At 37.3% G+C, this 26,505-nt stretch overlaps 2 protein-coding genes across 2 annotated transcripts; one reads left to right on the top strand and one right to left on the bottom strand.

Moving 5' to 3' along the window:
- Positions 1–1,108: 1,108 nt before the first annotated feature.
- LOC117336413 (ubiquitin-conjugating enzyme E2 T-like) lies at positions 1,109–20,926 on the bottom strand. Its single transcript, XM_033896923.1, has 6 exons — positions 20,751–20,926; positions 14,190–14,259; positions 13,511–13,616; positions 11,406–11,504; positions 8,023–8,118; positions 1,109–2,102 (listed from the first exon to the last, which is right to left on the bottom strand). Exons 1-6 carry the CDS (start codon positions 20,857–20,859, stop codon positions 1,971–1,973), a joined length of 612 nt encoding a protein of 203 aa, XP_033752814.1. The 5' UTR covers positions 20,860–20,926; the 3' UTR covers positions 1,109–1,970.
- A 194-nt stretch (positions 20,927–21,120) lies between these two features.
- On the top strand, positions 21,121–26,183 carry LOC117336412 (von Hippel-Lindau disease tumor suppressor-like). The gene is made up of 2 exons (XM_033896922.1): positions 21,121–21,660; positions 24,266–26,183. Exons 1-2 carry the CDS (start codon positions 21,330–21,332, stop codon positions 24,655–24,657), a joined length of 723 nt encoding a protein of 240 aa, XP_033752813.1. The 5' UTR covers positions 21,121–21,329; the 3' UTR covers positions 24,658–26,183.
- The last annotated feature ends 322 nt before the right edge of the window (positions 26,184–26,505 follow it).

The following is a 26,505-nucleotide window of genomic DNA, read 5'->3' as shown; positions in this document are numbered from 1 at the left end:
CAAACACTTTTCATGGCCAGACAAAGGAAGGAGAGACAACTAGAACTGTCGCCAGGATGGCTGACTAATACCCCCGCAATCTGCACGAGTCAATGGTCAATTGGAACTGTTAATTAGAGGCTAACAAAGATAACCCAGTGATATAGTGACCAGTTGCCATAGCAACCATAATTTTGAAAAAAAAAGAAAGTGGCATGCACATCTACACATGGTCCTCTATATTTGTGTGAAGTTTCATTGAAATCGGCCCTTCAGTTTAGGAGGAGTTGTCCGGACAAACTTAAAGTTATGGTTCTTATCGGAAAACCTGTTTATAGTGACCAGTTGCCATAGCAACCATAATTTTGTGAAAAATAAAGTGGCAAGCACATCTACACATGGTCTTCTATATTTGTGTGAAGTGTCATAGAAATCAGCCCTTCGGTTTAGGAGAAGTTGTCCAGGCAAACTTAAAGTTATGGTTCTTATCGGAAAACCTGTTTATAGTGACCAGTTGCCATAGCAACCACAATTTTGAGAAAAATAAAGTGGCATGCACATCTACACATCATAATTAATATTTGTGTGAAGTTTCATTGAAATTGGCCATTTAGTTTAGGAGGAGTTGTCCGGACAAACTTAAAGTTATGGTTCTTATCGGAAAACCTGTTTATAGTGACCAGTTGCCATAGCAACCATAATTTTGAGAAAAATAAAGTGGCATGCACATCTACACATGATAATTAATATTTGTGTGAAGTTTCATCGGAATTGGCCCATCGGTTTAGGAGGAGTTTTCCGGACAAAATGCGTCTACAGACAGACGGACGGACGGACAACCTGATTCCAGTATACCCCACCCTAACTTCGTTGCGGGGGTATAACAAACACTGATGAATGGCTATTTGCGCAACACAACCATATCCAACCACTAAAATGCTTTTGATGTCATTCATATGATGACTGAATGCCATATACAGATTATGTACAATATACATTTGAACACATATACATGAACTGCAAAATTTCTAGTAATACTGTAAACGTACATATTTTAGCGGTAATTTTATTTTAGCGCTTTTCGCGCTAGAAGCCTTGCGCTAAATTATGATTGCGCTAATTACTTTTTCTACGTTCTATTTCTATAGAAAGTTCTGTTGATGCGCTAATTCATCATTGCGTTAACTGGCTAAAATCTGCAAATGCGCTAAAATTTGATTGCGCTAAAATAAATACGTTTACAGTACTCAGGCGAGATTCACATTATCTATGAATCTGAATATCACCTCAAACAGTGCCATACCGTAAAAAAACATCATTTTTCTTTTATTAAAAAGAAAATTTCAAGCAACAAGTCAACAAGAAAATTATAAATATTGTTATCCGTTAGGAAGTTATGAGATGTACCTACAGTTGCATCTAATGAAAATAACATGTTAGAAGATACGTTTTAGTAATTCAGTCATTCATTTTTTTTGTAATTTTATATTATTATTTTATATGCCACTCTCCCAAAGGTGAAAGGCATATAGAATAACATTTGACTAGTTTAACAGTTCTATATTACCAAACCACAAGTGTGAGCTTCTGTTGATCACATAACACTTATTTATAAGAATACAAATAAGCAAAAACTTTCAAATTCATTTCTATATTAAGACAGACAAATTTTAACTCCTGGTAGTATGTGTTTCTCTAAAGAGACAATCGTGTCAACGTCATATATTCATTAAAATATGATGACAACACTAAAGTGTTATTACACATGACAACCCTATCTAAGACAAAGATATATGACAGGGTAGCTATAATAGGCAAGTTACACGATAAAACAATATTTCACTCCATCCTCTCTGACCTTGACCTTCAACTCCTTTCATTAACACTATATTTCAGTGATTTGTTCCTCGAATTGAAACTATCAAACCTAGCAAGGTCTTTTACAAGAGACCAAAACATGACTTTATATCGTGTAATGTTATGTCCCCTTATCATCTTCTGGCCTTTTTATTTGTAATGTCTGCTATGTGTTGCTGCCTCTTCTCACCAGAATTTTCAGGTTTTCCTTTTGTTGTCTGAACTGAATTTTCCTGTCCCACATTCACTTCATCATGTTTTGTTAGCTGTTGGAAAACAAAAATTTGCATAAATAACAGCACTTTAACATTAACAGGTAGTTTATTATTGTCACTTGGCTATATACAAAGCTCCTAAAACATATTATGTTTATTAAAGCTATAAGGACAAGTGAAGCTTACACAATTTAAAGTTAACCGTTCCTTGCTTCATCAGTGGCATTTAAAAATACTCTGCCTCCTTCAAGTATCATATAGTATAAAGCTGGGTTGAGGGATGCCAACTCGGCCGTCCATGGTGGCAGACACTTACTCTATGCTTAGGTAATCCAGCATAGATATGATCCGAGATGACAGGCCTCGTATAAAAACACAATATTGAGATGAGCTGAGATGACAGGACTTGTAAAATGACCCAATATTGAGATTAGATCAGATGACTGTCCTCGAATTAAAACAGACCAACTACATGAGCCAGTATAGAGATGTGCTTAGGTGACGGGCCAACTACATGAGCCAGTATAGAGATGTGCTGAGGTGACGGGCCAACTACATGAGCCAGTATAAAGATGTGCTTAGGTGACGAGCCAACTACATGAGCCAGTATAGAGATGTGCTGAGGTGACGGGCCAACTACATGAGCCAGTATAGAGATGTGCTGAGGTGACGGGCCAACTATATGAGCCAGTATAGAGATGTGCTGAGGTGACGGGCCAACTACATGAGCCAGTATAGAGATGTGCTTAGGTGACGAGCCAACTACATGAGCCAGTATAGAGATGTGCTTAGGTGACGGGCCAACTACATAACCAGTATAGAGATGTGCTGAGGTGACGGGCCAACTACATGAGCCAGTATAGAGATGTGCTGAGGTGACGGGCCAACTATATGAGCCAGTATAGAGATGTGCTGAGGTGACGGGCCAACTACATGAGCCAGTATAGAGATGTGCTGAGGTGACAGGCCAACTACATGAGCCAGTATAGAGATGTGCTTAGGTGACGGGCCAACTACATGAGCCAGTATAGAGCTAGAGATGTGCTGAGGTGACGGGCCAACTACATGAGCCAGTATAGAGATGTGCTGAGGTGACGGGCCAACTATATGAGCCAGTATAGAGATGTGCTGAGGTGACGGGCCAACTACATGAGCCAGTATAGAGATGTGCTGAGGTGACGGGCCAACTACATGAGCCAGTATAGAGATGTGCTTAGGTGACGGGCCAACTACATGAGCCAGTATAGAGATGTGCTGAGGTGACGAGCCAACTACATGAGCCAGTATAGAGATGTGCTGAGGTGACGGGCCAACTACATGAGCCAGTATGGAGATGCACTGAGGTGACGGGCCAACTACATGAGCCAGTATAGAGATGTGCTTAGGTGACAGGCCAACTACATGAGCCAGTATAGAGATGTGCTGAGGTGACGGGCCAACTACATGAGCCAGTATAGAGATGTGCTGAGGTGACGGGCCAACTACATGAGCCAGTATAGAGATGTGCTGAGGTGACGGGCCAGCTACATGAGCCAGTATAGAGATGTGCTGAGGTGACGGGCCAGCTACATGAGCCAGTATAGAGATGTGCTGAGGTGACGGGCCAACTACATGAGCCAGTATAGAGATGTGCTGAGGTGACGGGCCGACTACATGAGCCAGTATAGAGATGTGCTGAGGTGACGGGCCAACTACATGAGCCAGTATAGAGATGTGCTGAGGTGACGGGCCAACTACATGAGCCAGTATAGAGATGTGCTGAGGTGACGGGCCAACTACATGAGCCAGTATAGAGATGTGCTGAGGTGACGGGCCAACTACATGAGCCAGTATAGAGATGTGCTGAGGTGACGGGCCAACTACATGAGCCAGTATGGAGATGTGCTGAGGTGACGGGCCAACTGCATGAGCCAGTATGGAGATGTGCTGAGGTGACGGGCCAACTACATGAGCCAGTATGGAGATGTGCTGAGGTGACGGGCCAACTACATGAGCCAGTATGGAGATGTGCTGAGGTGACGGGCCAACTACATGAGCCAGTATAGAGATGTGCTGAGGTGACGGGCCAACTACATGAGCCAGTATAGAGATGTGCTTAGGTGACGGGCCAACTACATGAGCCAGTATAAAGATGTGCTTAGGTGACGGGCCAACTACATGAGCCAGTATAGAGATGTGCTTAGGTGACGAGCCAACTACATGAGCCAGTATCGAGATGTGCTGAGGTGACGGGCCAACTACATGAGCCAGTATAGAGATGTGCTTAGGTGACGGGACAACTACATGAGCCAGTATAGAGATGTGCTGAGGTGACGGGCCAACTACATGAGCCAGTATAGAGATGTGCTTAGGTGACGGGCCAACTACATGAGCCAGTATAGAGATGTGCTTAGGTGACGGGCCAACTACATGAGCCAGTATAGAGATGTGCTGAGGTAACGGGCCAACTACATGAGCCAGTATAGAGATGTGCTGAGGTGACGGGCCAACTACATGAGCCAGTATAGAGATGTGCTGAGGTGACGGGCCAACTACATGAGCCAGTATAGAGATGTGCTGAGGTGACGGGCCAACTACATGAGCCAGTATAGAGATGTGCTGAGGTGACAGGCCAACTACATGAGCCAGTATAGAGATGTGCTTAGGTGACGGGCCAACTACATGAGCCAGTATAGAGATGTGCTGAGGTGACGGGCCAACTACATGAGCCAGTATAGAGATGTGCTGAGGTGACGGGCCAACACTACATGAGCCAGTATAGAGATGTGCTTAGGTGACGGGCCAACTACATGAGCCAGTATAGAGATGTGCTGAGGTGACGGGCCAACTACATGAGCCAGTATAGAGATGTGCTGAGGTGACGGGCCAACTACATGAGCCAGTATAGAGATGTGCTTAGGTGACGGGCCAACTACATGAGCCAGTATAGAGATGTGCTTAGGTGACGGGCCAACTACATGAGCCAGTATAGAGCTAGAGATGTGCTGAGGTGACGGGCCAACTACATGAGCCAGTATAGAGATGTGCTGAGGTGACGGGCCAACTACATGAGCCAGTATAGAGATGTGCTTAGGTGACGGGCCAACTACATGAGCCAGTATAGAGATGTGCTTAGGTGACGGGCCAACTACATGAGCCAGTATAGAGATGTGCTGAGGTGACGGGCCAACTACATGAGCCAGTATAGAGATGTGCTGAGGTGACGGGCCAGCTACATGAGCCAGTATAGAGATGTGCTGAGGTGACGGGCCAACTACATGAGCCAGTATAGAGATGTGCTGAGGTGACGGGCCAACTACATGAGCCAGTATAGAGATGTGCTGAGGTGACGGGCCGACTACATGAGCCAGTATAGAGATGTGCTGAGGTGACGGGCCGACTACATGAGCCAGTATAGAGATGTGCTGAGGTGACGGGCCAACTACATGAGCCAGTATAGAGATGTGCTGAGGTGACGGGCCAACTACATGAGCCAGTATAGAGATGTGCTGAGGTGACGGGCCAACTACATGAGCCAGTATGGAGATGTGCTGAGGTGACGGGCCAACTACATGAGCCAGTATGGAGATGTGCTGAGGTGACGGGCCAACTGCATGAGCCAGTATGGAGATGTGCTGAGGTGACGGGCCAACTACATGAGCCAGTATGGAGATGTGCTGAGGTGACGGGCCAACTACATGAGCCAGTATGGAGATGTGCTGAGGTGACGGGCCAACTACATGAGCCAGTATAGAGATGTGCTGAGGTGACGGGCCAACTACATGAGCCAGTATAGAGATGTGCTGAGGTGACGGGCCAACTACATGAGCCAGTATAAAGATGTGCTTAGGTGACGGGCCAACTACATGAGCCAGTATAGAGATGTGCTTAGGTGACGAGCCAACTACATGAGCCAGTATCAAGATGTGCTGGGGTGACGGGCCAACTACATGAGCCAGTATAGAGATGTGCTTAGGTGACGGGACAACTACATGAGCCAGTATAGAGATGTGCTGAGGTGACGGGCCAACTACATGAGCCAGTATAGAGATGTGCTTAGGTGACGGGCCAACTACATGAGCCAGTATAGAGATGTGCTTAGGTGACGGGCCAACTACATGAGCCAGTATAGAGATGTGCTGAGGTGACGGGCCAACTACATGAGCCAGTATAGAGATGTGCTGAGGTGACGGGCCAACTACATGAGCCAGTATAGAGATGTGCTGAGGTGACGGGCCAACTACATGAGCCAGTATAGAGATGTGCTGAGGTGACGGGCCAACTACATGAGCCAGTATAGAGATGTGCTGAGGTGACAGGCCAACTACATGAGCCAGTATAGAGATGTGCTTAGGTGACGGGCCAACTACATGAGCCAGTATAGAGATGTGCTGAGGTGACGGGCCAACTACATGAGCCAGTATAGAGATGTGCTGAGGTGACGGGCCAACACTACATGAGCCAGTATAGAGATGTGCTTAGGTGACGGGCCAACTACATGAGCCAGTATAGAGATGTGCTGAGGTGACGGGCCAACTACATGAGCCAGTATAGAGATGTGCTGAGGTGACGGGCCAACTACATGAGCCAGTATAGAGATGTGCTTAGGTGACGGGCCAACTACATGAGCCAGTATAGAGATGTGCTTAGGTGACGGGCCAACTACATGAGCCAGTATAGAGCTAGAGATGTGCTGAGGTGACGGGCCAACTACATGAGCCAGTATAGAGATGTGCTGAGGTGACGGGCCAACTACATGAGCCAGTATAGAGATGTGCTTAGGTGACGGGCCAACTACATGAGCCAGTATAGAGATGTGCTTAGGTGACGGGCCAACTACATGAGCCAGTATAGAGATGTGCTGAGGTGACGGGCCAACTACATGAGCCAGTATAGAGATGTGCTGAGGTGACGGGCCAACTACATGAGCCAGTATAGAGATGTGCTGAGGTGACGGGCCAACTACATGAGCCAGTATAGAGATGTGCTTAGGTGACGGGCCAACTACATGAGCCAGTATAGAGATGTGCTTAGGTGACGGGCCAACTACATGAGCCAGTATGGAGATGCACTGAGGTGACCGGCCAAGTCTGTATTGAGATGAACCGAGGTAAGAAAGAAAAATCTTTCCAGTTCTTCTCAAGAAATAGCGATCACAAACTTTCACCATCAAAACCAGATTTGTATCCCAATGGATAACTAATAAGCCTGTGGGTGCTATAGTTGAGTTGGCTATAGGTGAGTGTAATCATATCTATCAAGTCAGTTGTTACATTGTTAATAAAAAGGTTTTAAAAACCAATTAAAATTTCTGTTAAAATCGGGAAAGTACTTTAATAGGGGATGTGGATGGTATCAGTCAGAAACTGGCGACCATTTTGGATTATGCATCTTGGTAAATTTTTTTTCTTACAGACAGACAGGCTGATTCCAATATATCAGTACCACCCCTAACTGCGATAAGAGGGGTATAATACAAAATGGCTATCTTTCACCCACTCTTATTACAAATCGGACACAAAATTGAATGGACACAACTGTTGACCGTGGGGATTCCTACACAATAAATTTCAAAAATAACCTTCCAGAATTAGTGACAAAAAACTTTAACTGTAAAAATCCAAGATGGCCACCTGTCGGCCATTTTGTTTTCTATATAAGACACAATGGTGTCACAAGCAATTTATCTGTGGAGGGCAGTGTAAAAACTTCTAGACTTGAAGGAATATATCATCTATAGTTTCCTCTATCAGGTTGTTTTTTTTGTACTTCAATCAAATGTTTTCCCCAATTTTCTGTCATTCTCACAAAAATAGCAAATATAGAAGCACTTAGAAATAACCAAGCATTGACAGTATACTGTACATCTTTATCACATCATTTATGGTAAGCATAAATAATAGCATAAATAATAGCATAAAAGCTACATCCTAGTAATACAGAAACATATTTCTCTAAATCAGTATACTCTCTAGAACAGGGAGTGTTGTACCTGTAGAGGGGCGGTGACCTCTGCCATTGCGTGCTGCTTGGTCCATTCTTTCGCATGTTGCAGGTACAAAACTTTGTTGTATTTAAATTCATTGGACTGAAATCAAAAACAATTTTTTTGATGATACTCAATTTATCAATTCAGGTTTTACACAGAATAAAAAGTTTCTTTTCTATTTTCTTTTCTACTTTCACAATTGCTTTATTCATACTTAATCAACGACAGAGAGCATTAGTTATATGTGAAAATAGAAATAATTGTGATTGTGTCATTAGTGATTGTGATCAATCTGTCCCATATCAGGGAGGCGGCTGTGACAATGGACTTCAAATTTCTTATTTGAATTTTTTGCCCCTCTTAATTCACAGCTGCATTTTCATTCACTGAGTTGAGAAGATGGTTTTCTAAATTGAAAAGGATTGTACAAAAATTAATTCTTTTTCCATTATTTCATTATTCAAATTTAATAAAAAAAAATTGCATCACCACTAAGAATTTCTTTAATTGGAGAAATGTTTTTTTCTTTAATCCTTTCATATTTCATCTGTATCAAATTTAATAAAACGCATTTTGTTTAAAACCTAAATTGGTTAAAAAAAATGCAAAAAATAGTATTTTGGAAAACTTATATGTCAAGTAAGTATTAAGCCACATGACAGTTACTGTAATAGTTGGGAGGTTTTCCGGTGAATGGAATGAAATACATGTATTACCTCGTGGATAAAAAAAAAATACAGCAAGTCTAATGTACCAAAGTCTTAGCAATACTTTTACTTGTTATATGATAAAACTACCATAAAACTGAGTGACAACTTTAATGCAGCTACAAAATATGTTTATATGAATACCATTGAGACAGCTTCCGATAAAAAATCACCCAAGTACCCTGTATCTCAGACAAAAATATGGCGTTTTAGGCTGGTTAATGGCACACTTCAGACAAATATAGGTACTGGATACGAACAAATGAATGTTTGATGGATGTGTTGTAACACTTAAAATGATATATAAGTAAAAAGAAGCAATAGCGACAGTACAGACAATATTAACTTGTCAAACATTCAAGGATTTGTCTGCCCTTCTATGACATCGTGAACTATAAAAAATACATAAAACAGAAAAATGTAAAAAAAAAAAAAAAAAAAACCTACAACACTGCATCGTTAAAAATACATGTATGTGCGACAGCAAATATGTCCGAACTAAAAAACAAGAGATTCTCAAGGGATGTTGGAGCCCACCATTGAATAATCTTTATGGGTTCTATTAAAAACTTATCTTTCTTCTACTTTTCCCTTCTATCCTCTTTTCCTTTCAATAGCCTGATAACAAGGAAACCATTAATATAAAATCTATGAATGATATAAGAAGAACTTCTGAGAAATTAAGACAAGGAACCAAGGGAGTTCGAACCTACATGCGAAGTTTGAGAAATATATCCCTCTAGTATTTTTCAAGAAATAAGTATAAAAAGGGATTATTTATGAATGGATATGACGAGCAGACAATTAACCATTGACCACAGACATAGGGTAATTTGAATAGCACACTATCCGATGAAGTTCGGTTTAAAAAAGTCTTGTAGGGTATTGATACCAAATTGTGGACCATTTGTCTTAATTTTTATCAGCTCTTCAGGAATATGGTTTCATTTCAAAGATAAAATAATACAGCAAAAGTTTTTTGGAGTTTTGGAAAAAGTTTTCTTGAAACTTTTTAATATAATGATATTCAATTTTCTGATATACACATGTATGAAGTAGACTTATAACAGAACAATAATATAAGCATACAAGCCATTGGAACATGAGATCCCCAGGTACAAACTCATTCTGGGAACATGTATGTTCTTGGCTGCCCACTTGGTTTTGGTTTCACATTTTGTTTAGTATCAACAGCTATAGTCATTTGATGACTGTACAGCCGATGTGATCCTGTGCCCAACATTGCAGTATATGTGTATAGGTTTCAATCATTTTTTCCCTACTCTTTTCATCATAAAGATCTCATATAAATGTAGCAACAAGTTGTATTAATAAAATAAGACTGTTGAGAGTAGTTTTTGTTGTTCTAGTTGATTTTATGATCAGGACAAACTGAATATGCACAGCCTTAGTCCATGTTTTTTTTTTTTTTATCATTCTCACAATGGAACAATGCGAAGCATGGCTCTAGAAGGAACTTATATGTAAAATGTGAAAAATGCATATACCAGGTTCCTGTCTAATCTAGACCCCATGTGCATACTTGTTTTGATATTTGGCCCTGCATTTTACCCCTAAACAAGTACTGATTGTAATAGAGACCATTACAAATATCCCCCAAACTCTCCCACAATTGAACCATTATGTTAAGCATCCCTCACAGCCCATATATAAATTGTAAAATTAATCCATAGCAATTGAGCTTTTACTATGTTGTTCGGCATATCTTATTACCCCTAGGTGCCAATATTCACCTTCATCAGATAATATCTTAAATTTTGACCAATCAAGAGTCCTCCATTTCGTTACCGTGGCCACCAAACTTTCCAAAAATGTTATGTACCACGTTATTCGGCATCCATAAAAACCCCTTTTTACCAATTTTTACCAAAATTCGAGATTGAAATCTAAAACCTGAAATGGGCTCTGGCGGCCATCTTGGATTTCCGATCATGAAAAAAAATATACGTGCAAAAGTTGCATGTTTGATTACACTGCCTCGTATATTTTATATATAAAACTTATGGTCTTATAAGTTTATTTTTAGGACACGGTTATAAATTATCATTTAAAATGGTGTTAGATATATTTCTATACCATTTTTTGTTAGAAGCAGTGTACACACTGTTGGTAATGTAACATCTATAATCTATCTGCATATCTCCTATCATACAATGCTGGTATTGTTATCTTTTACATTGTATATGTAGATCAACAAACAAACAAGAGTATAGACAGCTCTAAGACAGATGACTGATCATAAATTCTAACTGTGGTTGAACGAGACTTTATCTCATCGGGTTGCTATTGGGCCATTTTGTCTCCTTTTGGGAAAAAATTGGTAACTGTTAATTTAAAAGCAATTTTCAGGGATAAAATTTTTGGCTTAAATGAAATAATTTCCATTGGGACCCCAATAAACCCGCAGAAAAAGCACTGGTATTCTCCTTGATTGAAAGTTGAAGATTTGGAAGAGTGATAAGTCAGATGTTATATACGATCAATATTTGGTAAAGACTAATACAACAATGAGTCACTGTTCCAAAGCAAGGTGCCAAAGGAAGGTGTCAGAAACAGAAGTCAAGATGTTTGCTGGTATCACAGTCCAATACTCTGATGATTAGATAGACAACTGATCCTTTGATGAAATGCAGTCATCTAGAACACATTATTACTTACAATTTCTGTCATGAGTGGATCCTCCGGGTTTGGTTCTGCCATTAGAAGTTGTATGGAAGTGAGAACTGTACTAATATTCAAACATGGCTTCCATGCTCCCTGAAATGATTAATTCCTTAACAGTGCAAATTGAATCACTACTATCTATTTTCTTTTTTGATGATATGTAATATAAACCAAGCAAAAATACAACTGGATGAATTACAGGATGTGAAATTTTATGTCAAGATGTTCGATGAAAAATTCCTGTACAAACTATGTATAGTAATTGTAGACAATGATACAGACATTCTACTAAAAAAAATTCCCAGGAATTAAAACAACCTGTTAAGTTTTCCATTAAAAACTAAGGACTAAAAATATGCAAATCTGGGGTAGCTATAATGAATACATATCAATAGATTGGGATACAAAAAGGTTTAGGTTGCAGCAACTCACTCATGCATAACTGGCAGGCCTAAGGTTTTGCCAAAAAAAATAAATAAATAGTAATAATAATGAAATGAAATAATTTTAGCTATATTCCCGGTATCTAAATAAAAAATTGATTAAACTTTTGACTAGCAATTTCATGTGACTTGATACAAGTTTTTGTATCGGCATAAGTATTTATTGCTTTCAATATTTTGCGATATATAGGCCTATATAATTAGTGTGCATGAAAAGTAAACACAAAACAGCTGTTTTTATGGCAAAATGATTTACTCAAAGTTTGGCAACTTATTATTTGAACCAAATGATTAATAGTTGACTGATAGCCCCAAATTATAACAATAGGGTTTTTAACACAGATACTGATGATCATTAACAATTTGTCCATCAGACAGAAGCCAGGAATTTTTACCTGCCATGTGATATATTGATGTTGGACTCAAAAAGCAAATTTTGGTATAATTCAGAAGGGTTGGAGTCGGACCATAAAATATATTCAACACAACCACAGTATTTGATTTAAGTGTTCAAAATATATTTGTTTTAAGTTTCTAGATAAAGAAGAACAAAACATTTGACTGCAGATTTGATATATTTGATTCAAGTGGGTTCAGCTCAGGTGACTTTACTCTACTTTATAACATCACTATGAATCTGTGACATCACACAATTGTCTCTGCAGAGAAAAAATGTACCGTCCGAGTGGAAACTCGTCCGTCATATTTAGAAATAAATTTGAAAGTTTTTACCTATATTCTCATGAATATAAACAGAATCTTGCATTCATGGCCATGTAATATGGAAATTATTAAACTTGTTGTATAATTTTATATGCCACTCGTCTAAAGGATCATGCAAGGTCCTCCATCAGTACACCATGACCATTAATCTAGATCTCCCTTATCATCAGACACTGGAATTGATACAGATCTCATGATCAATGTACAATACAAAAGAGAGAATGTACACATGTACATATATACAGTATGTATGCAACATTTACAGATTATCTATGTACACAGCACAAATTTCATAAAGTGACGCACCAGATGCAATTACAGGGCTTTTTCTGAGGGCTTTTCTGGGGCCGTTAATGGGCCCCATCCAAATTGGAATTACATGTAGTTCATTTTCTATCCAAATTCCCAAAATTTGCAGTTAACTCCTGAAAAAATCTTTCCCAAAACACCAATTTTCTTCCCAAAATGAGACAAAAAGGACCCTTCCCAAACCAGTGAGAAAAAGCCCTGAATTATCATATCTGTGTTGTAGTTAATTTGTCATTATGAAGACAAATAATCAGGGACGTACATAGATGTATGTATATGTCCCTGATTTAATGGTGAAAGAAAATGAAACAGGAGACAAAATTCAAACTTTAAAGTCAAAGGGAGGTTACTCCCTCAAAGAACTGAGAATGCTAACAAAAAGTTGACAGGAATGGAAGACCTGCACAAATATTAACGAGAGCAATTGTTTTCCAGACTTGATCAAGGTATTGTCAATATATACTTTCCATAGCAATTTGGTGAAACATGTTGACAAAAGTTTACGGCATGTCTATGTCCCCTTTAAAGTCTTTGTCAGTGTCGCGGCATAATACAAAAAGATAGTCTGCTCATAATATATGACATGCACATGCAAAGCATAAAAGACAGTCCTTATATAAATACCTTAGGAGGCATTTTGAGGGTATCGAGACAGATACGTCCACCATTGTCAATGTTGGGATGGTAGATGGGTGTTATAAACCGCACTTTTGGTGGCTCAAAAGGATACCTAAGAATAAAAATACTGTACATGCAGTACTAACACATGTATATATAGCAACATTTTGTAGATATATATATGTATTAATTGAAGACTATAAATTAATTCTATTAGTGTAACCTACATTGTGATTTGTAAAACATACCGTTATGAAATTTATATGATATTACATGTACACTAACAGTATACAGTATTCAAATATGTCTGTGATCTACTGCAAATAGCACTGTAAGTACAAAGTCTGTTTTATAGGAAATGTGGGGCTTAGTAACCTACTTTTCACAAAACCTTTAACATCTATGCTGTCAAAGTCAGTCTTTTTAGAAAAAGATGGACTTTTTATACATTTAGAAGTTTTTCATTTCATACTTTCCATACTTTGTTTACCTTCAAAATATACCTTCTTATTATAATATACCCATAGCTTAGAATCATTTCAGAGTATATTTATGAAACAGAACTAGAAACTGAATAACAAAAAATATAAATCAACCAATTAATGGAGGATGGAATTTCTCAATTGATCATTTCTTAAATTGAATCGATACATACATACATCAGTTTTAGAATTTAGTACTTTACCTTTCTGGAACCTGAATTTCAATCTTAAATATTCCATTTTCATATGGAGTGCCATCACCACCAAGAATTTCTGAAATAGACAGAGTACATATGAACAATGTGAATAATTTGTCTTTCTTTCACTAAATAAAAAAAAAAGTCATATCATTTTTAAAATGAATATTATTTATTATTGATACACACAATTGCACCAGTACATTAGGATTTAAGACTTCATTTCAGCTAAGCTTTAAATACTCCCTATGTTTTCATAACATATATATGGGAGGTTATTTATGGGAGAAGTCGTCTATAAGTTGGAAAAACTTCCTGACTAATCCCTTTGTCATTATTATATGTCAATAAAATATGTTTAAACTAACATATATATTATGACAAAATTACAATTAAGCTGGATAAAGGAACATACACATGTACACCCTATGATGATGATATAATGTGAGAATCAATTCCTTGGTTATTTATAATTGCAATTAAAACCAGGAAACAGTATCAATTGATTACAGAGAATCTCTTATGCTGTGCTCCACTCTCTATATGCAAATTTATGAACCACGGAAAATATGTCATGCACGCATGCACAAACTGGTTTGTTTTGAAGAAAGACGGACTGGCAATCAGCGCGAAGGCAAAGAGAAAAATTGGGTAAAATCACAATATCATGACTTATGGAGTCAAAGTGAGGCTGTTAGATAAAAATATAGACAGGTTAAATGTGAAAAGCCATCATGAATAATATCCACAGTGAAATTTCTCAGCATTCGATAAACAAATACATAATGTACTTGCTTTTCTGTCCGGGGATGTAGATCAGTGAGTGCAGGGTAACGGTTCACATTCTATTTTTATATGTTTATTACATACTTTATATATGATCATGACTTGTTGATGTAACTGAGCAGACAGAATTAAAATGAAGATAAACCCATAAGGAGGGATGATGAAGTTTACCTAGATAAAGTTTTATATTTATATACATATATATAATATGTATACAAAAACAACTAGAGGTTTTAAGTGATTGAAGAAAGTGCATGTAAAAGCCCCAGATTGGGCTGCTATTTTTCATTACTCTTTCCTATTACATATTTGATGCTGTTGACCACTCAAGTGAAAGCATAGTTTATGAAGGAGATTTATATTAGATGCTTTTTTCCCAATTGGAGTTTAAGAACTTGTGTTGTGGTTGTCTTCAAGAGCAAAGAATAAGAGCAAGCAAAATGTAAAAGTAGATTGTAAAAGGTCATGACCTGATCAGCTTTTTATTTAGCCTAGTGGTTAGATGGCAGGCTGTTTGAGAAATATCCCTCCAGTACTTTTCAACAAATAGCAATAGCAAACTTCAATTCTCAAATCCAAGATTGCAGCATATCAGCCAATGTTTCCCTGAACAAAAATCAAAATTAATATTGAAATGGCACTAATAGGAACCAAAGGGACTTACATGTATGTATGAAGATTTAGGAGTATTCCTCCAGTATTTTTTAAGAAATAGGTTATTAGCAATAACAAACTTCAATTCTAACAAGAGCTGTTGGAGAACAGCATAGCTTGTCTCGCAAATGTTTGTCAATAAATAATTAAAATATATTAATTGGAATGGTTTCGCAAATTGCATTAATAATATTTATATTGTTAATACTCGATAAGATTATGCTTTGTGAATTCATGCAATTTTCGAAACCATACCAATTTATATATATATAAATTATTTATTGACAAACATTCGGGAGACAAGCTATGCTGTTGTAGATTAAATGAATATATTAATTACAAATGTAATTGCTTTTGGACATATTTCTTCAATTTTTTGACAAAATATTTTCCTAATGAGAGTCGTCTCCCTTAAAAAATGTGGACCGGTATAAATTGTCTATTGTGAGGGATAGTGTAACTCCATAGGGACTCTTTTACCAAATATCAGCACCCTAGTACAATCATAAAGTGATGTGTTAAATAGCTTTCAACATTTGCACAAAATTTTTTTAAAAATGTGTTTTTTCCCCAAAAAATATTTCAGATTAACTCCGGCAAGGGATAGTTTATTAAAACCTCTTAACACTTGCACCAAAAACTCAACGCAGAAATATTCTAAGTCCAACAAGAGATCCCAGAGGGATCTTGGCGCCCACCATTGAATGATCTTCATAGGTTCCATGTCAGATTGATCTTTTCTCTACTTTTCCCTTCATTTTACTAATCTGTGCAAATTGAGACATCCCTCCAGTACTTTTCAAACAAGGGAATCCTAGCTATATAAGAAATTTGAGATTTAACGATAATGGCTGTTTGTTTGCCAGGTTGTTTTCAGGACAGACTGGTCCAAAAATGCAATACAAGGGACCAAGGGGAACCTACTCATGAAATTTGAGAAAGATCCATTCAGTACTTTGAGAAATAGAGATAACAAACTTCAATTGTCAAAATCCAAGATGGCGGTCTGTCGGCCATATTGTTTTCCAATTGATCTCAAAATGCAATAAGCATAACGAGGCACCAAGGGGAACCTCCATATGAAATTTGAGAAAGATCCCTTCAGTACTTTCTCAGAAATAGTGATAACAAACTTCAATTGTCAAAATCCAAGATGGCTGCCTGTCGGCCATGTTGTTTTCAGATTGGTCTCAAAATGCAATATGCATAACTAGGCACCAAGGGAAACTTACATATGAACTTTGAGAAAGATCCCTTAAATACTTTCTCAGAAATAGTGATAACAAACTTCAATCGTCAAAATCCAAGATGGCTGCCTGTCGGCCATGTTGTTTTCAGATTGGTCTCAAAACGCAATATGCATAACTAGGCACCAAGGGAAACTTACATATGAAATTTGAGAAAGATCCCTTAAATACTTTCTCAGAAATAGCAATAACAAACTTCAATTGTCAAAATCCAAGATGGCTGCCTGTCGGCCATGTTGTTTTCCGATCAGTCTCAAAACGCAATATGCATAACTAGGCACCAAGGGAAACCTACATATGAAATTTCAGAAAGATCCATTCAGTACATTCTCAGAAATAGCGATAACAAACTTCAATTGTCAAAATCCAAGATGGCTGCCTGTCGGCCATGTTGTTTTCGGATTGGTCTCAAAACGCAATATGCATAACTAGGCACCAAGGAAAACCTACATCTGCAATTTCAGAAAGATCCATTCAGTACTTTCTCAGAAATAGTGATAACAAACTTCAATTGTCAAAATCCAAGATGGCTGCCTGTCGGCCATGTTGTTTTCAGATTGGTCTCAAACCGCAATATGCATAACTAGGCACCAAGGGGAACCTACATGTGAAATTTGAGAAAGATCCCTTCAGTACTTTCTCAGAAATAGCGATAACAAACTTCAATTGTCAAAATCCAAGATGGCTGCCTGTCGGCCATGTTGTTTTCGGATTAGTCTCAAAACGCAATATGCATAACTAGGCACCAAGGGGAACCTTCATATGAAATTTCAGAAAGATCCATTCAGTACATTCTCAGAAATAGCGATAACAAACTTCAATTGTCAAAATCCAAGATGGCTGCCTGTCGGCCATGTTGTTTTCGGATTGGTCTCAAAACGCAATATGCATAACTAGGCACCAAGGAAAACCTACATCTGCAATTTCAGAAAGATCCATTCAGTACTTTCTCAGAAATAGTGATAACAAACTTCAATTGTCAAAATCCAAGATGGCTGCCTGTCGGCCATGTTGTTTTCCGATTGGTCTCAAATCGCAATATGCATAACTAGGCACCAAGGGGAACCTACATGTGAAATTTGAGAAAGATCCTTTCAGTACTTTCTCAGAAATAGCGATAACAAACTTCAATTGTCAAAATCCAAGATGGCTGCCTGTCGGCCATGTTGTTTAAGGATTAGTCTCAAAACGCAATATGCATAACTAGGCACCAAGGGAAACCTTCATATGAAATTTCAGAAAGATCCCTTCAGTACTTTCTCAGAAATAGCGATAACAAACTTCAATTGTCAAAATCCAAGATGGCTGCCTGTCGGCCATGTTGTTTTCCGATTGGTCTCAAAAGGCAATATGCATAACTAGGCACCAAGGGGAACCTTCATATGAAATTTGAGAAAGATCCCTTCAGCACTTTCTCAGAAATAGCGATAACAAACTTCAATTGTCAAAATCCAAGATGGCTGCCTGTCGGCCATGTTGTTTTCCGATTGGTCTCAAAATGCAATATGCATAACTAGGCACCAAGGGGAACCTACATATGAAATTTCAGAAAGATCCATTCAGTACTTTCTGAGAAATAGCGATAACAAGAATTGTTTACGGACGGAGGGACGGACGGACGGACGGACGGACGGAGGGACGGACGGACGACGGACCACGGACGCAGGGCGATTTGAATAGCCCACCATCTGATGATGGTGGGCTAAAAATTTGAAAATTCTGGTTTTTACCCAAAATAATCTTTTAGTTTAACTCCGGCAGGGGATAGTTTAACCCCAGAGGGAGTCTATCACCAATTATCAGCACCCTAGTACAATTATAAAGTGATGTATATTAATACCTTTCAACACTTGCACCAAAAACTTAACGCAGAAATATTCTAAGTCCAAAAATTTGAAAATTCTGGTTTTTTCCCAAATAAATCTTTTAGTTTAACTCTGGCAGGGGATAGTCTAACCCCAGAGGGACTCTATTGCCAATTATCAGCACCCTAGTACAATTATAAAGTGATGTATTAATACCTTTCAACACTTGCACCAAAAACTTAATGCAAAAATTTTTTAAGTCCAAAAATTTTCAAAAATCTTTTTTTTTTTCCAAAAAATCTTTTAGTTTAACTCCGGCAGGGGATAGTTTGACCCCCACAGGGACCATATTACCATAAATTACTATGCCTTTCAACACTTGCACCAAAAATTTAACATTTGGAAAACCAACGCCGACGCTTTTGATGTTGTAACAACATTGTTATTAAAAGATTTTAATGCAAACGTTGTGTAATAGTTATTTTAAAATGGATTTCAAGTGTACACAAATCCCAAAGACGTACCGAGCAATTATTTATTTCATTGTGTTTGCCTTTAACGTGTGTTTATATATTTACAAACAGATCGAGCATGATTTATATCTACATGTAAAACGTATACATTTCTCATAACATCGAGCATAAGTTGAGTTTGCATTCTACGTGTATTTGTTCACTAAGCACGTTATGATCTATATATATATTGCCAATAAAGTAATACGGTATATGATAATTATTTTATAACTTCTTTTTACAGATTAAATGCTGGTAACTGAATGTACCGAGGAAGTGACAGAGACATCAGGAGGAGGGGTGATGGAAAGGGGTGCACAATGACATTAAATATTGTAAAAAAAAAAACAGTCGTTTTGTTTAACATAATATATAGGTATCAACACTAAAAAAATAAAATATGTACAACGTTGTGACGCCAATACAATGTAAACAAGTGCAATCAATGATTGCGAAACCGGCGGCAGCAATCACACTATGCATTCATTTTTTATGTATGTATAAGCATGGCATTTTGAAATTGTATGTCACATAATATCACTCCTAGACCTCTAATGGATATATAAACCAAATAAGAAGGGTGTGGACTTACAAGCTTTCCAAAACTAACCCCCAAAATCTTTAAAGTAAGTTTTTGTGTCAAAAAAAGTAAGTCCACAAAATGGTAAAATGCGAATAAATCACAATTTTTTTCTGCATGATTTTGCCATAACATTACTCCTACAGCTCTAATAAATGTATACACCAAATTAGAAGGGCATGAGGTGTATACTTTTGGACTTACAAGCTTTCCAAAAACTTACCCCAAAAACGCGGACTCTGACGCCGGGGTGACAGCATTAGCTCTCAGTTACTCGTAACCGGTGAGCTAATAAAACGTTGCCACAACGTAACACAGTAACGTTGTGGGAATGTTGTATGAAAATGTTCCCCAAACTTTCATTTGCAACCTTACTACAACCTAAATGCAACGTTGCATCCTGACGTAACTGCAACGTTCTCCAGACGTTGTGTTCATGATCAGTATCATTTGAGATATATGGGTATTTATTATAACGAAAACAGTTGTAAATATTAACATTTTTATTTCATATGGGTTCATTGCGGCCACCACTTTCACTTCTAATTTTTAATACTGTTTAACTATAACTGATATCATTTTGAACCTGATAAATCAACCCTTTTTCTGCTGGTGTCCGAACAAAAATCCATTCAGTAATAAGCGAGGTATGACCTAATAAATACAAAATATTGTGAAAAATCTCTTCACGCCTGAGTGCATTCCATGTTTTGTACTCGCCCGCCATTGGGGCACATCCTTAGAAATCCATGCAGCTACCTCCCGTCGCGAAGCTTACTAACATCAGAGGCTGAGCAGTAGATTCACAGGCGTCTGAAGTTCTGACAGTAAACTGAGATATAATATCATAGAAAAAATAGTAGATACTCTTATTTTTTATATGGTATTATATCTCAGTTTACTGTCAGAACTTCAGACGCCTGTGCTATAGCCTAGGCTACAGGAATGAAAAGAACTGTTAGCATTAGTTTAGCATTACTTACGAGCCTCTAGTTCATCTATTTTATCATCCTTTGGCCAACATGATATTCCATGAGGCGGGGATTGAGACAGCATCTGTATCTCCTTCTTCATCCTACTTAAACGCTGCATGGTGATTCCTAGCTGTTGTTTCTGAGCTCGATATATTAGACTTCCCGCTTCATGTCGCTTACGTACATACAAAATAAAAATAAAGCATACTCAGTAATATTTTTGCAGCTTAGATATCCTAAGTAATAATTGATTTATTATAGGATCGTTATATTAGAACAGGGACATATATTATACGTCCCTGATTAGAATAAGATGATAAAATTACATGTAAAACATTTTGTTTTTAATATGTCGCTTATATCATTAACCACAGTTTCTACTTTCGGTTTTGAGTGATCTTGAATCTTGATGTAGGCCTATTTTGTTTAGCCCAAAAAGCCTAGTTCTAACAACTGTCATTTTACTTTTAGATTTGAAACAATGTAAGCTACTGTTACATGCATGGCTGATTGCAGTCCTTTGGGTATTTGGTCCGCGTCCGGGTGCGTACATACGGGGACCGACAAATCATTAACTGAACAACAACAATGGCGGAGTTTTCAGAAGAATCGGAGGAGAAAACCCAAATAATCAGATCAATCCATAATGATGTGACGGTAAATGTGAAATTTTCAAACAGAAGTGGAAGGACAGTATCATTACTTTGGTACAATTTCAAAGGAGTGTTTGTGAAATACGCCATTTTGCATGACAAGGATAGTATGGACATGTTTACATATGAGACCCATCCCTGGGGCGCACGTGATGCTACAACGGGGGACGTGTTAAATATCGGTGGAGATGCTGTGTTTTATCCACAAGCTCCAGCAGATGGGGTCGAGTCTAACATATTTCCAGTCACATATATTGATTTACCATGTACGTATAACTTACTCATTTGTGCATAGCCCAAGTTTCCTCTGGCCCAGAGGAAGCTTGGGCTAACATTTGTATAGCGGCAATAAATAGCTGAAAAGTGGAGACTGTGAAATTTCATATTGGTTCCTGTGATTTTATGTACATATGATCAATATTCTTATAAACAGGTTTACTGGTTGAATCGAAGAAATCTTAAAAATAAACCTAGCTCTAGAAGTTGCTACTTTTTTTAATTCAAATTGGCAGTTTTTTTCAAATATTGATATGAGTTTATAAAAATAAGCTGAAATGGATTCTTTGAGTTATTGTTTGAAAAATAATAATATCAATATTATAGTCTGATATCGGTACTTCGCACGCACGGGAGGCCGTCCTTAAATGACCTTAGCTGTTAATAGGACGTAAAACTAAATAAACCAAACCAAACAAAACGGTACGGGAATCGGGTCCAAGTGGGGCAATACACAAAAACATGGGGACTCATGATATATTGAATGGCCGCTGATGTTTGGTGCCAAATGTAACAAGAGAGGAAAAATACAGCAACCAGAGCGGGACTCTAACCCGGGAGCTCTGAACTACAGTCAGATGCTCAAAACCATTAGAGCTACTTGGCCACCAATATTAATGTTCAGTCCAGTCCACTTCTGCTACATATGTTTGACAAATTGGAAAATCTCACAATTAATTAATTGCTGTTTTGGTTATAATTGGCATTGCAATTCATAAATGACAATAAGACACATTAAGATATGCATTCCATTGCGAGATCAGCAACATGTACATGTGTATAGATACAATGTATATAGCTTATAGAGAGATTGATAATAAACTGTCTTGTACATGCATGGATTGACATCCCTGGGTAGATCAAGAACTTAAGTTTTAAATAGGAATTATAATTCAGAAAGTCTATTCTGTTTGTCACGATTGATTCGTTTAGTAATTGTAGTAAGTATATTTGATTCTGGTGTAGATATAATTCATAATAATTTATCTTGTATTGGTAATAAACTTAACTTCATATACTACCTGGAATTGCAAAAATATCCTGTTCATAGTTGAACTTATCAAACCAATGACCGCACACTCCCTATAAGTATATAAAGACAGTCTTATCACAAGGTAAAGAAACATTCATACCAGCCTGAGCTAGCCAAGTACAAGGTCATTCCCGGCCCCCCCATTAGCTGTCAATTAACCAATACCATCTGACAGAGAGAGATGAAGGGAAGTAACTCTATATCAGAATGATATTATAAGGTGAAGAGAGGCAACTTCATTACTCAAAATGAAGTATATTCAGTTGTCTCTCTTGGATTGTAGAAATGAGTTTTCAGATTACATTATGTAGTATTAGAAACCATACTTGTGTAAGTGTTGATCAATGGTGAGAAAAGTCATTGATAATAATTGATAATTGACATTATCAAAATACATACATACATGATATTTTCAAAAACTTTTATTTTTAAAGCCACATACTCCCAAACAACCTAAAATTCTAGTTGCACACGTCTGTATTAATGGCAATCCAAGATGCTCATTCACGCTCTACCAACATTAAGATGACCACTGGCCGGCATGACGCTTGACCGGGGGAGTCCTTGAGACATCAGTGTATAAAAATAACTCCTGCATTTATATTTATAGTACATAACGAGCATAAGTGAACTTTGCCTAATAATGCTTTCATTTAAACATATTAACAGAATATTCGCATAATACGCAGATAACTGAACAGAATAAACAAACATAGTTTACATTTAAATACTTAATTTTAAAATGTAGCAATATGCATACAACAAAACATCGATAAAATCTTAGATCGGTAAAGTTGACAATGTTCAAAAGCTAACCAGCAATCCAATAGGTGTCCAGAAAAATTGGAATTCGAGTCTATTCCTTTTTCTTCTCTCGTTGAGTTCCAACAAATCATTTTGTTTCCTAAGGAAATACTTGGGTTTTGCCAATTCCACACACTTTTGTGTCTTTTTGTGGCAGAATCTGTCTGCGTTTTCGCAGTTCCACGCTTGTGGCGTTCCGCCATTTTGTATGGACTGTAAAACCTGCCGTTGCATTGTGGAACTAATTTTCAGAGAAACTTGGTCTGGCAGCCACAGTTATTATTTTTGGGAATTCCCCATATATTTTCATAAATACACATTTTCTTTCAGTTTCAGATTCACAATAATCTGTTAGGTATGTATCAAGTCCGAAAACTGTAAAAAGCTTAAAATGTAAACATTGATATATGTTTCTTCGTGAGTATGTGGCTTTAAGAACTTTGTGTTATCTTCGGGCTTTGAGTGTTATATTACAGTAAAAATTATAACTTTTACTTGTTGAGAAAAATAAAAGATTCCCGTTTACTTTTGTATTGATGGCATAAACTCATTTCAACAATGGAATGCCCCTTTAATGAGAATTAAAGTACTACACTAGTACTCTTCATAGATGGAAGTGTGTTAAGGTGCTTCCCCAAAGTTGTGAATTTCATGTTAAATCTGCCCTTTGTTATTTTATGAAAGAGGCAAAAGACGCCCCCCACAGTATACAATATTGTTCATGATTTAAAATTAAATCCCTTTTATCTTTTTTACAGTGTACTCATTGAAAGAAATATGTCTGCAACAGGTCCAGAAACTATTTCCAAAGAAAAAAATTAAAGCAATTGACGATGTGTTGCCACGGACACTGCTGACTGAGTTAAAGGAGGGTGGGAAACATGAGGTGCACCTCCTTTATAAAAATATAAAGGTCAGTAAAGGATCTCATGCAGAGCACAAACTGGGCAAGGATGGTCTTGTTGAAGTGGTGAAATTTGATGGACAAACAATTCCAATGGGTAACCATCAACTTGAAACTGATAGTGAGGAAGAGAAGGAGGAAACTGTAGCTAGACCTGAAGGTCATGGTGACAATCTCTCCAGTAACCAAAACGATTTTCCTCCGTTCCATTCGAACAAATCTTCAAATTCTTGTTGCTGCTCTTAGATATGTACACCACAATTGGCATGAATAAGTCACTATTATTGGTAATTTTTCTAACTTTTGTCTGCTGAACTGGTATCAAATCTAGCTTCATCCGTCCCTGGTGAATGATTTATAAGTACAGTTTCGGGGTCACAACTAGAAAACCGTTTTGCATTTACAAAATGTATATAGAAACTTTATATACATAACATATACACACATATGTATTAGATCTAACATAGATGGTAATTATAAGGTCACCTTTAACTATCTCAGCCTAGTAGGGAATTTCCCATTAACCCACCCATACCAAAAAAAGGTACAAAAAAGTTATAACTTTTGATGCTAGATTGGAACCATGTTGAAACAGCGGTTCCAATCTAGTACTAAAAAGTTATAAATAACTTTTGTAACTTTTCTGTACCTAAAAAAAAGTTATAACTTTTTCTAGGTACTAAGAAGTTACTAAAAAGGTACAGAAAAGGTATGAAAAAGGTACAAAAAAGTGATAACTTTTTCTAGATACTAAAAAGTTAAAAAAAAAAAAAAAAGGTACTAAAAGGTACAGAAAAGGTATGAAAAGGGTACAAAAAAGTTATAACTTTGTCTAGGTACTGACCTTGACTATGAACTTCGTCATACGTTTGAAAAATAATCTTGGCCACAATATCTAGCACTATTTTAATCAAATCACTTCAGTTGTAGGTTCTGGTTTTACAAACCCAGAGTCATAGATATTTCTTACATGAATATTCCTTACTATATTGATTATTCTAGTTCTATAGTGGTAATCGGTCATGTGGACTCGACACAAATTACCTACCAGATATAAATTTCAATTATGCATCAACAGTAGCCTAGCTAGCTACCATTTCCTCCTCATGCTAAAGCATCCAGAATTTTTTGTGAAAAAAGCAAAAAAAAATAAAAAAAAAGATGAAACAGGTGAGAGGGATATAAAAGTCTATAAAGCATCCATAAAATGTTCGCCTAGTTACACCTCTGATCAATACACAAACAAATGTAATATATTATATTGACCTTGTGTTGGAAATTTGTGTCAAGTCCCTGTGATGGTGATTGGTTATTGTACAGTTCTGTATCATGGAATATATACGTATATATGAATGTATTTATTGTTTATACATATTCCTAAAGATATAATACAGGGACTTCCCTGATTATTCTAATGAATACTTAATTAATGACAAGTTCTTGTAACTTTAATGATAAATTATTTGTGGGCTCAGATGAAATCAGGCAAGCCAACCTCTTAATTTTGAAGGAAATTGAAGAATGTCAAAAATCAAAATAGTTAGAGTCCAATTAATACTGTTTCACCTCTGATCGATGACACTTACCATTTCAATATGGACAATACTTTATATCATTGTTATACAAAACAGTATGTTTGTACTGATCATTTTAGGTGATTTCATTGTATATTGTTTGAATAGAAATATATATTATATTATCAAATGCATTGTTGATATCATAATTTAATCTAATGTCTGTGATATTTCAATACAAGTTATTGGTGAGTTTGATCTGATTTTCTGTTATTATTTTGCTGTCTTGGTATATTGTATTTAAAGCTGCTGGTTCCAAGTTTGACTTAAGCACAGCTGGAGTCAAACTTGGAACCAGCAGCTTTAAATTGACTCTGATCATGCTATGCAAAGTTTGCCTCTGACCGTACTGAGTCCAAGGTTGACTCTGAATGTGCTTTGTCCAAGGTTGACTCTGAATGACTGCTTTGTCCAAGGTTGACTCTGACTCATGACCAGACTGTGCTTTGTCGAAGTTCGAATCCGACCATTATACTGAGTCCAAGTTTTACTCCAACCATGCTTTGTCCAAGGTTGACTC

Source organism: Pecten maximus, chromosome 10 (assembly GCF_902652985.1).
Source record: "Pecten maximus chromosome 10, xPecMax1.1, whole genome shotgun sequence".
Taxonomy (NCBI): Eukaryota; Metazoa; Mollusca; class Bivalvia; order Pectinida; family Pectinidae; genus Pecten; species Pecten maximus.
Note: the sequence above shows the minus strand (reverse complement) of the source record. Positions and strands in the feature narration are given on the sequence as shown.